This window comes from Coregonus clupeaformis, chromosome 23, assembly GCF_020615455.1.
Source record: "Coregonus clupeaformis isolate EN_2021a chromosome 23, ASM2061545v1, whole genome shotgun sequence".
NCBI lineage: Eukaryota > Metazoa > Chordata > Actinopteri > Salmoniformes > Salmonidae > Coregonus > Coregonus clupeaformis.
In genome coordinates, this window is record NC_059214.1 from 37,866,443 (window position 1) to 37,881,783 (window position 15,341).

The 15,341-nt window shown below is 42.6% G+C and overlaps 1 protein-coding gene across 1 annotated transcript in view; it reads right to left on the reverse strand.

Annotated features, from left to right (window-relative positions):
* Positions 1–12,811: 12,811 nt before the first annotated feature.
* Positions 12,812–15,341, reverse strand: part of cps1 (carbamoyl-phosphate synthase 1, mitochondrial) — a 132,269-nt gene continuing 129,739 nt past the window's right edge. The window contains exon 38 of the mRNA XM_041844701.2: positions 12,812–14,380. Coding sequence (XP_041700635.1) covers positions 14,222–14,380 — 159 coding nt within the window. The 3' untranslated portion in view covers positions 12,812–14,221. The remainder of the gene's footprint in view (positions 14,381–15,341) is intronic.

The following is a 15,341-nucleotide window of genomic DNA, read 5'->3' on the forward strand; positions in this document are numbered from 1 at the left end:
ACAGAGAGAGAAACTCGTATAATAGCATTTTTAACAGTCTAAAAACAGTTTTCCCCACCAACACAGAGCCGTTAGCAAGCAGACCAGTGAGGCAGCAGGGCTAGAGAGCTAGTGGGGAACTCAAGTGCAACATGGCTATGAGAGAGAAGTTGCATCCCAAATGGTACCCTATTTCCTATATATAGCACACTGCTTTTGACCAGGGTCCATACAAAAGTAGTACACTATATAGGGAATAGGGTGCCATTTGAACTGCAGACAAAGAGAAGAGAAATCACTCTAGCCTGAATCTGTAGCTTGAGTCCTCTGAGAACGTACACTACAACAGCTTGCAGCCGGCAGCCATTGGGATATAGCACTCCTCTTCTGGCTTGTTTGATCAGAATTCCCTCCCTCCACTGCTCAAATCCACAGTTCTAAAGGTTGCGTCCCAAATGGCACCCTATTCCCTATATAGTGCACTACTTTTGACCTGGGCACATACAGTTGAAGTCGGAAGTTTACATACACCATAGCCAAATACATTTAAACTCAGTTTTTCACAATTCCGGACATTTAATCCTAGGAAAAGTTCCCTGTCTTAGGTCAGTCAGGATCACCACTTTATTTTAAGAATGTGAAATGTCAGAATAATAGTAGAGAGAATGATTTATTTCAGCTTGTAATTCTTTCATCACATTCCCAGTGGGTCAGAAGTTTACATACACTCAATTAGTATTTGGTAGCATTGCCTTTCAATTGTTTAACTTGGGTCAAACGTTTCGGGTAGCCTTCCACAAGCTTCCCACAATAAGTTGGGTGAATTTTGGCCCATTCCTCCTGACAGAGCTGGTGTAACTGAGTCAGGTTTGTAGGCCTCCTTGCTCGCACACGCTTTTTCAGTTCTGCCACACATTTTCTCTAGGATTGAGGTCAGGGCTTTGTGATCGCAACTCCAATACCTTGACTTTGTTGTCCTTAAGCCATTTTGCCACAACTTTGGAAGTATGCTTGGGGTCTTTGTCCATTTGGAAGACCCATTTGCAACCAAGCTTTAACTTCCTGACTGATGTCTTGAGATGTTGCTTCAATATATCCACATAATTTTCCTTCCTCATGATGCCATCTACTTTGTGAGTGCACCAGTCCCTCCTGCAGCAAAGCACCCCCACAGCATGATGCTGCCACCCCCGTGCTTCACGGTTGGAATGGTGTTCTTCGGCTTGCAAGACACCCCCTTTTTCCTCCAAACATAACGATGGTCATTATGGCCAAACAGTTCTATTTTTGTTTCATCAGACCAGAGGACATTTCTCCAAAAAGTACGATATTTGTCCCCATGTGCAGTTGCAAACCATAGTCTGGCTTTTTTATGGCGGTTTTGGAGCCGTGGCGACTTCCTTGCTGAGCGGCCTTTCAGGTTATGTCGATATAGGACTCGTTTTACTGTGGATATAGATACTTTTGTACCTGTTTCCTTCAGTATCTTCACAAGGTCCTTTGCTGTTGTTCTGGGATTGATTTGCACTTTTCGCACCAAAGTACGTTCATCTCTAGGAGACAGAACGCGTCTCCTTCCAGCAGTATGACGGCTGCGTGTTCCCATGGTGTTTATACTTGCGTACTATTGTTTGTACAGATTAACGTGGTACCTTCAGGCGTTTGGAAATTGCTCCCAAGGATGAATCAGACTTGTGGAGGTCTACAATTTTTTTTGATTTTCCCATGATGTCAAGCACAGAGGCACTGAGTTTGAAGGTAGGCCTTGAAATACATCCACAGGTACACCTCCAATTGACTAAAATGATGTCCATTAGCCCATCAGAAGCTTCTAAAGCCATGACATTATTTTCTGGAATTTTCCAAGCTGTTTAAAGGCACAGTCAACTTAGTGTATGTAAACTTCTGACCCACTGCAATTGTGATACAGTGAATTATAAGTGAAATAATCTGCCTGTAAACAATTGTTGGAAAAATTACTTGTGTCATGCACAAAGTAGATGTCCTAACCGACTAGCCAAAACTATAGTGTTAACAAGAAATGTTTGGAGTGGTTGAAAAACGAGTTTTAATGACTCCAACCTAAGTGTATGTAAACTTCCGACTTAAACTGTATATCCAAAAGTAGTGAACTATGGAAGGAATAGGGTGCGATTTGGGACGCAAGCCAACATAGGATCAGCTTGGTTGATTCTGGTTGATGCTGAAACTTATAAAAGGCCATTTTAAGTTTAACAGTAAACAAACATACACTGAGTATACCAAACATTGGGAACACCTTCCTAATATTGAGTTGCACCCCCTTTTGCACTCAGAACAGTCTCAATACGTCGGGGCATGGACTCTACAAGGTATCGAAAGCGGTCCACAGGGATGCTGGCCCATGTTGACTCCAATGCTTCCCACAGTTATGTCAAGTTGGCTGGATGTCCTTTGGGTGGTGGACCGTTCTTGATACACACAGGAAACTGTTGAGCATGAAAAACCCAGCAGTGTTGCAGTTCTTTACACAATCCAGTGCGCCTGGCACCTACTACCATACCCCATTCAAAGGCACCTAAATCGTTTGTCTTGCCCATTCACCATCTGAATGGCAGACATGCACAAATCCTTATTAAACCTGTCTCCTCACCTTCATCTACACTGATTGAAGTGGATTTAACAAGTGACATCAATAAGGAATCATAGCATTTACCTGGATTCACCTGGTCAGTCTTTGTCATGGAAAGAGCAGGTGTTCTTAATGCTTTGTAAACTCAGTGTATAACATGAGACCTGACCTGGATGCAAGGTTTAGTTCTAATGTTTCAGCGCTTGGAAGAGTGTGTGGGGGGGGGGGGCTCTTCAGCTTATGTTATCGATCGACTCTCATTTTCTAACAATTTCAAAAATTCTCTCTCTCTTCCTCCTCTTCGATTCTCTCTTTCTCCTTTCTCTCCCTCTCTCTCTTTCTTTGCTCATAAATATCTGGTTGGTACTGTTTCTCATATTGGTGTCATTGGTTGCTTGGCCAGAGGCGGGGTTTATTAATATTGTCTATTTTCAGTATTTTTACACATTCTTAATTACCAATAATACAATGTGCCATGGCAGTTCTTAGAGTAAAGCAATAGGGTTCTGTTATAGCAATGTCATCATTTTGTTTTTCAAAATTAACAAAAAAATAAGACAATTCTGCAAGGCTAACAATCTTTCTTTTAAATTAAAATTGAAATCCCTGCAACAATATCACTCTACATTGATTCCAAACTTTGCTGTGTGAAAGGAAAAATAAGTCCATGGTGAAGGAAGGAAGATACTGTATAACCACATTAGACAAATTCCAACATGTCCTGTATGTGGTCCTCTGTAGCTCAATTGGTAGAGCATGGTGCTTGTAATGCCAGGGTAGTGGGTTCGATCCCCGGGACCACCCATACGTAAAAATGTATGCACACATGACTGTAAGTCGCTTTGGATAAAAGCGTCTGCTAAATGGCATATTATTATGTGATTTAAATAGTCATGTTGCAAATCTGTATGAATAAATAGTCTTCACTTTCTGACAGACGGGAGGGAAAGGCAGAGTAGCAGGAGGGGCGTGTGCATGGGTCGTTCCACGAAAAGAGCGCCTTTTGCATCCCTTCGATTTTTTAAGTAGAAATAGTGCACCAATATTGAATTTTAAAAGCATGTTATATTAAATGAAGTGCCCTTTAATATCGACCACATGGAAGATTCAATAAATCTGTAAATTTTTTATATGAATAAAGACTTGCTAAAATGCCAAAATTCATCATTTTGACATGTTCCTCCGTGAACCAAATGTGACTTCTGGAAGATTTGAACCCACTTAACCCTAACATTTTCACCATCATTGTAAAGCCCAATTATTATGTTGCATTTGACAAAGTCATTCCTGATGATGATTATTTATTTCATGTGATTAGTGATAAATTTACATCTGTCCCTCATTTAAGGTCAACCTTGTTACGTGAACTGAACCCTCGTTTTAATATGGTGAAAATATTCCTTAAAAATATATATATTCTAAAGAAACATTTAACATCTAATAGTCAAATCATAGCGTAAAGGTAGGTGAACTGATTCTACTATTTTTGGCAATTTCTGGTGTTTTGTGGTGAAAAACTGAGCAGGTCGAGCATGACAGGTCACCCTGTTACCCATAGATAGACAGGCTAGAAATGTCTTAACAATTTCAATATTTTTGTGAAGCTTCCCACTGGGCAAAAACTGGTTGAACGTTGTTTCCATGACATTTCAACCCCAAAAAATCAATGTGATGATGTTGAATCAACGTGGAAAACTGCTTGGATTTGCAAAAAGTAATCAACGTAAGGGAATTCAGTATTTTTTCACCCAACTTTTAACCTAAATCCAATGACATGGTGACATTTTTTTCATGATTTCACATTGAATTCACGTTAGTTGATAACTCAACCAAATGTAAATCAAAACTAGACGTTGAAATGACGTCTGTGCCCAGTGGGTTGCATTCAATTGCCACTCCCAGTTGCACACAACAAGCTTCCATTTCCCCTGTCCATTCCCTCTGATTTATGGCTGATTTAAAATGAAGTCATCAACCCTGTTACGGTCAACCCTATTACTTTATTTGGCACTTAATAGGCACTTACTATAGTCTTTTTTAATTTAACCTATTGAGATCGGAAAACGTGTTTTTTAAGAAGTTGAACGTGTGGTCTTTAAGACAGAATGTCAAAAAATATATTTTAAAAATGTTATACTTCTCAAAAGGCACCGAATTGGTGGAATGACCTGCATGTGTGTGTGTATGTGAATGTTTGTTTGCATGCGTCCGTGTGTGTGTGTGTGCGTGCGGTGTCTACATAAGCGTGTGTTTGTGTGTGTGCACGTGCATGTGTGTGTCCGTGCGTATGTGTGAAGTGAAGGAGCGACTGCCTCAACAGCGGGGTTGATAGTGTTGTTGCCCAGGTATTGATTACCTGCTTTACGATCAATTATCTGACACAGTCCATCAGCTGCTACACACCAACAGCACAACAGACAGGCTGGAGAATAGAGGGGGAAAGAGGGGAGCGGAGACGTGGAAAGAGGGGAGAGAATAGGTGGAAAGAGGGGAGAGAATAGGTGGAAAGAGGGGAGAGAATAGGTGGAAAGAGGGGAGAGGAGAGGTGGACAGAGGGGAGAAGAGAGGTGGAAAGAGGGGAGAAGAGGGGTGAAAAGAGGGGAGAGGATAGGTGGAAAGAGGGGAGAGGATAGGTGGAAAGAGGGGAGAGGATAGGTGGAAAGAGGGGAGAGGAGAGGTGGAAAGAGGGGAGAAGAGAGGTGGAAAGAGTGGAGAGGAGAGGTGGAAAGAGGGGAGAGGAGAGGTGGAAAGAGGGGAGAAGAGGGGTGAAAAGAGGGGAGAAGAGGGTGGAAAGAGGGGAGAGGAGAGGTGGAAAGAGGGGAGAAGAGAGGTGGAAAGAGGGGAGAGGATAGTAATATGCCATTTAGCAGACGCTTTTATCCAAAGCGACTTACAGTCATGCGTGCATACATTTTTTTTTTGTGTATGGGTGGTCCCGGGGATCGAACTCACTACCTTGGCGTTACAAGCGCCGTGCTCTACCAGCTGAGCTACAGAGGTGGAAAGAGGGGAGAAGAGAGGTGGAAAGAGGGGAGAGGAGAGGTGGTAAAAGGGGGGCAATATGTAGAAAGAGAGGAGAAGATAAATAGAAAGAGGGGAGAAGAGAGGTGGAAAGAGTGGAGAAGAGAGTTGGTGCAAGGAGAGTAAAATTCAAATAGAGCTGTTTTCCTCATTTGAGTTTGCTCCTCTCCTTCCTCCTTCTCTCCCTCCTCCTCCTGCCCTTAGCAGACACGCAGAAGGAAGACTGTCTGAGACACACTGTTTGCTTATAATTAAATGGATCCAGACACCTCTTCAATAACCGAAAAACATTTGCATCAGAGGAGAGGGGAGGAGAGGATAGGAGGGGAGAAATGGGTGTGCAGTGTAGACTAAAGCGCTGGGTGCTGCTGTGACACCCTGTATTCCATCCTTTAACGGAAAGGGAGTGCTGAGTGTGAATAGTGAGTATAATCTGTATCTTAACCAGAGTAATCAATGAGCACTACGATCTTATGATGACTTTTGTTTCGGTCCACAAGCGACCATTACTCTCCTCCAGTCAGAGCACTAGCCACTAGACACCCTCCGCTACGCCACCCTCTCATATAGTACCTGCCTGGGCCTGCCACCCCCCGTTGCCATGGTGGTGGAAGGTGTTATAAATGTTATTGTTACTCATAGTCAGGGTGTGTTAAATTGTAAATAGCTGAAACTATATGCCTGGGGTGGAAATAGAGGACGCTGCCCCTACCTCTCCCTCCGCTCTTTCTTTTTATTATTTAACTCTTTAGGGTTTTGTAACAAAATATTCAAATCTATTGTTTTGTCCTGAGAGAACAGAGGCTGTATGTATCAGGCGTATCAGAGTAGGAGTGCTGATTTAGGATCAGTTTTGCCTTTTAGATCATAATGAATAGGATAAGATGGACAGGGGAGAACCTGATCCTAGATCAGTACTCCTACTCTGAGACGCATGGTACGTAAATTAAACCCCTGATGTGACATTGTTGTGCCATGATGACAGGAGTGATATTTCCTACTAGTACAGTAAAAAGCAGGAGCTGACGCACAACCAAAATGTTTTTAGAGGTGCTGACTAACGGAAAGTTAACTGTGTATTTTTTTACAAAAGTTGCACTATATACAGTGCATTTGGAAAGTATTCAGACCCCTTGACTTTTTCCACATTTTGTTACATTATTCCTTATTCTAAAATTGATTAAATTGTTTTTTTCCCCTCATCAATCTACACACAATACCTCATAATGACAAAGCAAAAACTGGTTTTTAGAAATGTTTGAAAATGTATAAAACAAAACAACAGAAATATCACATTTACATAAGTATTCAGAGCCTTTACTCAGTACTTTGTTGAAGCACCTTTGGCAGCGATTACAACCTCAAGTCTTCTTGGGTATGACGCTACAAGCTTGGCACACATGTATTTGGGGAGTTTCTCCCATTCTTCTCTGTAGATCCTCTCAAGCTCTGTCAGGTTGGATGGGGAGCGTAGCCGCACAGCTATTTTCAGGTCTCTCCAGAGATGTTCGATTGGATTCAAGTCCAGCCTATGGCTGGGCCACTCAAGGACATTCAGAGACTTGTCCCGAAGCCACTCCTGCGTTGTCTTGGCTGTGTGCTTGGGGTCGTTGTCCTGTTAGAAGGTGAACCTTCGCCCCAGTCTGAGGTCCTGAGTGCACTGGAGCAGGTTTTCATCAAGGATCTCGCTGTACTTTGCTCTGTTCATCTTTCCCTCGATCCTGACTAGTCTCCCAGTCCCTGCCGCTGAAAAACATCCCCACAGCATGATGCTTTCACCACCATGCTTCACTGTAGGGAAGGTGCCAGGTTTCCTCCAGACGTGACGCTTGGCATTCAGGCCAAGGAGTTCAATCTTGGTTTAATCAGACCAGAGAATCTTGTTTGTCATGGCCTGAGAGTCTTTAGGTGCCTTTTGGGCTGTCATGTGCCTTTTACTGAGGAGTGGCTTCCGTCTGGCCACTCTACCATAAATGCCTGATTGGTGGAGTGATGCAGAGATGGTTGTCCTTCTGGAAGGTTATCCCATCTCCACATAGGAACTCTGGAGCTCTGTCAGAGTGACCATTGGGTTCTTGGTCACCTCACTGACCAAGGCCCTTCTCCCTAGATTGCTCAGTTTGGCCAGACGGCCAGCTCTAGGAAGAGTCTTGGTGGTTCCAAACTTCTTCCATTTAAGAATGATGGAGGCCACTGTGTTCTTGGGGACCTTCAATGCTAAAGACATTTTTTAGTACCCTTCCCCAGATCTGTGCTTCGACACAATCTTGTCTCGGAGCTCTGTGGACAATTCCTTCGACCTCATGGCTTGGTTTTTGCTCTGACATGCACTGTCAACTGTGGGACCTTATATAGACAGGTGTGTGCCTTTCCAAATCATGTCCAATCAATTTGTAGAAACGTCTGAAGGATGATCAATTGAAACAGGATGCACCTGAGCTTAATTTTGAGTCTCATAGCAAATGGTCTGAATACTTGCAAATAAGGTATTTCAGTTTGTATTTGTATTTTATTATTTGCTCACAAAAAATAAACGTTTTCGCTTCGTCATTATGGGGTAATGTGTGTAGATTGCTGAGGAAAATATTTCATTTAATCTATTTTAGAATAAGGCTGTAACGTAACAAAATGTGGAAAAAGTCAAGGGGTCTGAATACTTTCAGAATGCACTGTATGTGCTCCCAACAATTTAAAGGGTAAACCAACATTGACACATGGTGCCTTCTTCAGGGTTGAATTAGTAGTAATTTAGAACCATCTGAAGAGAGCTATTTCAACGTTATTCCTCAACACCATCAGCGAGGTAGATGCTTTAAATATTAGCAGAGTTACTACCAACTACACTCAAGTCTTTGAAAATGGCATCCGACTTGGGATTTAAACCTGCAACCTGCAGAATGAGGGAACCTTACCCCGAGCCCCCTCTGAAGAGTCAACACTAGGGATTGGCTAAATGTGGGACAAAAGAGGAGGGGATGCAGGGATAGAGGAAATTATGGAGGGTTGGAGGGACAAAGGAGGAGGATGGAGGGATGGAGGAAGGGATAGAAGGAAGGATGTAGGGACGGAGGTTGGAGGGAAGGTTGGAGAACTGGAGGGATTGAGGCACGGAGGGATATAGGGATGGAGGGACAGATCAGACACAACAGTATCCTATGGTCGGTAAAATATTTACTTGTCCTGGATTCATATCTAATGAGTAAAAAAAAACAGTAGAAAAATGCTTATTTTTGCCAGTTACGTAAGTGGGATCCTGTTGAATATTTAATATGATCTGGTGTTGTTCTAAACTCACCACTGGCGCTGACACACAAAGTAGTATTTTCTGCATATGAGCTCATCCCACCCATTCTCCCAATGATGACATTATCATTATTGTAATTTCAAGACAATGAGTCCTCAATCTACCTACATAGTACCTCAAGACACATACACTACCAGTCAAAAGTTTGGACACACCTACTCATTAAAGGATTTTTCTTTATTTGTACTATTTTCTACATTGTAGAATAATAGTGAAGACATCAAAACTATGAAATAACACATATGGAATCATGTAGTAACCAAAAAAGTGTTAAACAAATCAAAATATATTTCATATTTGAGATTCTTCAAATAGCCACCCTTTGCCTTGATGACAGCTTTGCACACTCTTGGCATTCTCTCAACCAGCTTCATGTGGTAGTCACCTGGAATGCATTTCAATTAACAGGTGTGCCTTCTTAAAAGTTAATTTGTGGAATTTCTTTCCGTCTTAATCCGTTTGAGCCAATCAGTTGTGTTGTGACAAAGTAGGGGGGTATACAGAAGATAACCCTATTTGGTAAAAGACCAAGTCCATATTATGGCAAGAACAGCTCAAATAAGCAAAGAGAAACGACAGTCCATCATTACTTTAAGAAATGAAGGTCAGTCAATACGGAACATTTCAAGAACTTTGAACGTTTCTTCAAGTCCATCAAGCGCTATGATGAAATTGGCTCTCATGAGGACCGCCACAGGAATTGAAAACCCAAAGTTACCTCTGCTGTAGAAGATAAGTTCATTAGAGTTACCAGCCTCAGAAATTGCAGCCCAAATAAATGCTTCACAGAGTTCAAGTCACAGACACATCTCAACATCAACTGTTCAGAGGGGACTGTGTGAATCAGGCCTTCATGGTCGAATTGCTGCAAAGAAACCACTACTAAAGGACACCAATAAGAAGAGACCTGCTTGGGCCAAGAAACACAAGCAATGGACATTAGACCGGTGGAAATCTGTCCTTTGGTCTGGAGTCCAAATTGGAGAGTTTTGGTTCAAACCGCCGTGTCTTTGTGAAACGCGGTGTGGGTGAACGGATGATCTCTGCATGTGTAGTTCCCACCGTAAAGCATGAAGGAGGAGGTGTTATGGTGTGGGGGTGCTTTGCTGATGACACTGTTGGTCATTTATTTAGAATTCAAGGCACACTTAACCAGCATGGCTACCACAGCATTCTGCAGCGATACGCCATCCCATCTGGTTTGAGCTTAGTGGGACTATCATTTGTTTTTCAACAGGACAATGACCCAACACACATCCAGGCTGTGTAAGGGCTATTTGACCAAGAAGGAGAGTGATGGAGTGCTGCATCAGATGACCTGGCCTCCACAATCCCCCGACCTCAACCCAATTGAGATGGTTTGGGATGAGTCGGACGGCACAGTGAAGGAAAAGCAGCCAACAAGTGCTCAGCATATGTGGGAACTCCTTCAAGACTGTTGGAAAAGCATTCCAGGTGAAGCTGGTTTAGAGAATGCCAAAAGCCAACTGATTGGCTCAAACGCATTAAGACGGAAAGAAATTCCACAAATTAACTTTTAAGAAAGCACACCTGTTAATTGAAATGCATTCCAGGTGACTACCTCATGAAGCTGATTGAGAGAATGCCAAGAGTGTGCAAAGCTGTCATCAAGTCAAAGGGTGGCTATTTGAAGAATCTCAAATATGAAATATATTTTGATTTGTTTAATACTTTTTTGGTTACTACATGATTCCATATGTGTTATTTCATAGTTTTGATGTCTTCACTATTAATCTACAATGTAAAAAATTGTTAAAATTAAAACCACTACCATCAACATCAGAGCTAGTACAACCCAAGTGAGCTGGGTAATGAAATGGCAGAAAGAGAAATAAAGAATTTAACCAGTGAGCAGGACAGCAGGCTTTTTTATACTTTATTTATCTAGACATTAAAACCATGTCATGTCGGCTGTTAATAACCATCAGAATCAGTTTTACCAGATTAAACATAACTATTTTACACAGCACCGGCCCTCCATGCTAGAATTAAGAACACAGCTGGTCTTTGACATTCCAGGAGAGGCTTGAGGTAAGGCCTTACAGGAGCGTATAGGGAAATCTCTCTCTCCATAGACATCTGAATACTAAAAAACATTCTCTATTATGTGTAATTGCACCTTCTCCAGCTAAACAAGGGACTTGATCAAACCCCAGCAACGTTTTGTTATGCTAATGGTAAAATGCGCAATAAAATAATACCTCCCCTTGAAACTTTACAAAGGGAAATGGCTGAACGCATCTTCTCCCTTTTCTCTGCAAAAAGTATAGCTAATTAGAATGGAACGTAAACACAAAGACTGTCATTTGAAAAGATAAGTAGTTTAAGTGTTCACATCAAATGAGCTAAAGAACATGGTAGTTAGGTATGATGTGATTCAGAGGTAATTACAGTAACATGTGAACAAAGAGTGCAGCGTCCCAAACGGCACCCTATTCCCTAAATAGTGCACTACTTTTGACCAGAGCCCTATGGGTCCTGCTCAAAAGTAGTGCACTATATAGGGAATAGGGTGCCATTTAGGATGAAGCCAGTTTAGCAAATTCGGGGGTTGTTGTATACGGATCTGGATGGGCTGTGTTCAGCTCAGTTGCAGAAAGGATACACAGAACAGGCAGCTGTGGCCTATTACAAAGGATCACCCGTTCGCCCTCCTGTAAGATGCAGATTTTACAAAGGCGTCAAGAGACTGGTTGGGTTTTAGATTGTCATAAATAAATGTAGCCTAAATGAGCTTCTCAGCCATGGTTCTGATTCCCACAATTGTAGCTTTGGGAGAAAAAAGACCCAGCAACTTCCCAATTGCACCCTATTCCTTATGCAGTGCACTACTTTTGACCAGGGCCAATAGGACCCATTTACTTACATGAAGAGAAGACTGTTTACATGACAACCACTTCAGACATTTGGGAATGTATTCAGATTAATTGAATTCCAAGACATATACATACACTATGGTTTATGTTAGATCTTAGCTCTGTGTTATTAATTGCAGAGCTTAGGATCAGTGTGTGTGTGTTATTAGCGATGACAGGAAATGTAAGTTGAGCTCAATATAACCTGTCAAACAACAGGTGGCTGTGCTCTTACAGCAGACAGGCATATGGCAAACATCCCTTTGCGTAGGTAAATGTGATGGAAAGTCTAACCCCATGGCTGCTGGGGAAAAGGTTATATTCCAAATGACACCCTATTCCCTTTATAGCACTACTCACTACTTCACTGTATCTACTAATTTGTACCCTCACACAAATAGCTTACATGGATCTAACTTCCTCTTAATATATGTTTTAATGCATAATGAGTAAGTACTCTACCCTCTACCACACACACACACCTCATCTAGTTGCATGCCAAACAGATCTGCATAAAGCAGAGACCATCTCAGTGGCTAGCCCCGGCAGGGCTCCATGTACTGTACAGTACGTTCCCCTCTCTCTCCCTCCCCTCTCCTACTCTCCCATGATTGGCCAAAAGACCAATTAGTGGGGAAAATAATTGGGCGGCCTGTCTAAACACAGCCAAAGTGATACAGTGATCTCCTCCCAGCCCCAGGCAAAGTACAGGAATTTACATGTGGTAAAGAAATGTGTAAGCACATTTGAAAGACAAACAAAACAAATCAATATTGGTGGTGGATGTGCTTTGTGCATCTGAAAAAGTGCTATATAAATCCAATCAATCAATCAATCAAGCATGTACTCACCTGATTAATAGTGTTTATTCCAGGTCAGGGGAGGGAGACTAAAACAGCCCTCTATGGTCCTGCAAAACCTGATTCACTAGGACTAAAACTGGCTAACTTCTATAAAGCAGGGTAGACCCAGGGATACAGTAAAATATACATTAGGAAAAAATTGACCGCAACTAAAACATGGTGAATACTGTTTTTATTTGATTTGTATGTATGCAGAATGCAGATGTTTTTAAAAGGGAGAGTACTTTGAAATGTAAGCTCATTATTTATAAACATGGACACCCAAATACATCTAAAATATAACCAATCAGCTGCTAGCATCGTTAATAACAAAAATTGTCACCAAAACAACTGTAAACTTTCAGATTTTTTTTTTTTTTAACACAGAAGCACTGAATAAATTCATATCTTGATATCCGCTTCAAAATATCAAGAATGTAGAAGCATTTCTCGAAGGGTGGCTAGTAAAACACACACACACTCAACACACACATACAATCCTAGTTGGGTCCATAGCACCATCTTTAGTCCATAACCAAAATGCATGAATGCATGAAGCAGTAGTGTGGGTCAGTGACCAAACTGGTAGTGTTCAAAAGAGACTGTTCTCCAGCTAAGTCCCTTGTAGCAGTCATTACCTACGGTACAAATCACACCGTGCCGACCAACGGCTGAAAGCAGTGGCTGGCCACGGTGGGCTAGTTAGAGACGATCAGTGGCGATTCAACATGTAGAGTCGCCGGAAAATGAACAGAAAATGATGCTCGATATTCTGGTCAGAGACAATAGGATGGCCACCCGCTGCTTTTAAAAGTTTGACGGCAAGGTCGGTATTAGACTTTAAAATATTGAAGGCTTCAGAACTGGCCAACAAAATACAAAAAAATAATTATGTGTTTTCAGTATGAGGAAAATACAGCCATACTAAGAGAAAGAAAAATGTGTTTGTTGAGTGTAAACAGGAAAGATACTGCCCTTGGATGTGGTTTAATGAGATCACAAACCAACATACTATGTCTTCTATCCCTAGATGTGAAATGTCTTTAAAACACATGTATAAAGGTTTGCCATTATGGGCTACATTTACAGCTGTCTATAACAATGGTTTACCCCCTTATACTTTCTGGTACAGTAACTATCTTTGGTACAGTAACTATCTTTGGTACAGTAACTATCTTTGGTACAGTATCCGCCAGACATCACAGAGGAAAAGAGACAGGCAGCAACAGTTGTCCTTTCTCCCAAAGTGTTCGCTTCCCATCATGGATTTCAAAGGAGAAACTCCCTCTGGCCCCACATTATTACACCAATCCAACGCTTTAAAATGAATGGGGAGGAGTGCGTGAGTGCACACTTCAGGGGAAAGGGGACAAATACACCTCTTCTCTGTAAAGAAGCATGTCGCATGTAAAAGGTCATGGGTCATCATGGTCTATCCTGGTGTTGGAGGACCCTGATGGAGTGTGCTGTACTGTGCTGTGTCTGGGCCCTGTGGGGGAGGAGGATGAGGGAGAGAGAGGGAGGGTCAGAGGTAGGGTCGGGGATGGAGGGAGAGATGAGGAGAGGTGGGGGAAGGAAGGGTACAGCTCTAACGCTGCAGTCCGGCGGCAGCGTCCTTAAGGCGGTCAGCTTCCTTTTCGAGGTCAGCTTCCCTCTGGCGGTCAGCGTCCCGTTGGCGGTAGTGGAACAGGCTGGTGGTGTCCAACTCGCTGGCATACTTTATGGCCTCAGCAAACAGCTTGACCACCTGACGGGACCACAGAGAAAGGTGCAGGGATCGGATCAATTCAATTTCAATTCAGTCAATTCAGGAAGTACTCTAATTCCAAATAATGATTTTCTATGAGTAAAACTTGTAATTGCAGTTTACTTCCTGAATTGACCGAATTGAAATGAAATTGACCCTGGAAAGGTGTCTCACTCTGTTTAAGAGTGTGATTGTCAGTTCAATTCTTGTAAGTACTGTAAGTTAAACCCCTACAACTTATCCAGAACGCCGCAGCCCATCTGGTGTTCGACCTTCCCAAGTTCTCTCATGTCACCCCGCTCCTCCGCACACTCCACTGGCTTCCAGTTGAGGCTCGCATCTACTACAAGACTATGGTGCTTGCCTACGGAGCTGTGAGGGGAACGGCACCTCCTTACCTTCAGGCTCTGATCCTACACCCAAACGAGGGCACTACGTTCATCCACCTCTGGCCTGCTAGCTCCCCTACCTCTACAGAAGCACAGTTCCCGCTCAGCCCAGTCAAAGCTATTTGCTGCTCTGGCACCCCAATGGTGGAACAAGCTCCCCCACGACGCCAGGACAGCGGAGTCACTGACCACCTTCCGGAGACACTTGAAACCCTACCTCTTTAAGGAATACCTGGAATAGTATAAAGTAATCCTTCTACCCCCCCCATAGAAAAAAAAGAAAGAAAAAAAAAAGAAAAAAAGTGGTTGTCCCACTTGCTATCATAAGTTGAATGCACCAATTTGTAAGTCGCTCTGGATAAGAGCGTCTGCTAAATGATGTAAATGTAAATGTAAGTTGCTTTGGATGTGTGTGTGTGAGCTTGCATGTGTCTCTATGTGTGTGTGTCCCTGCGTGTCTGTCCCTGTGTGTCTTTATGGCGTGTGTACCTGCATTTGTCCCTCTGTGTGTGTCCCTCTGTCTGTGTGTGTGTGCGTGTGCATGTGTGTCTGTGTGTGTGCGCGTGCGTGTC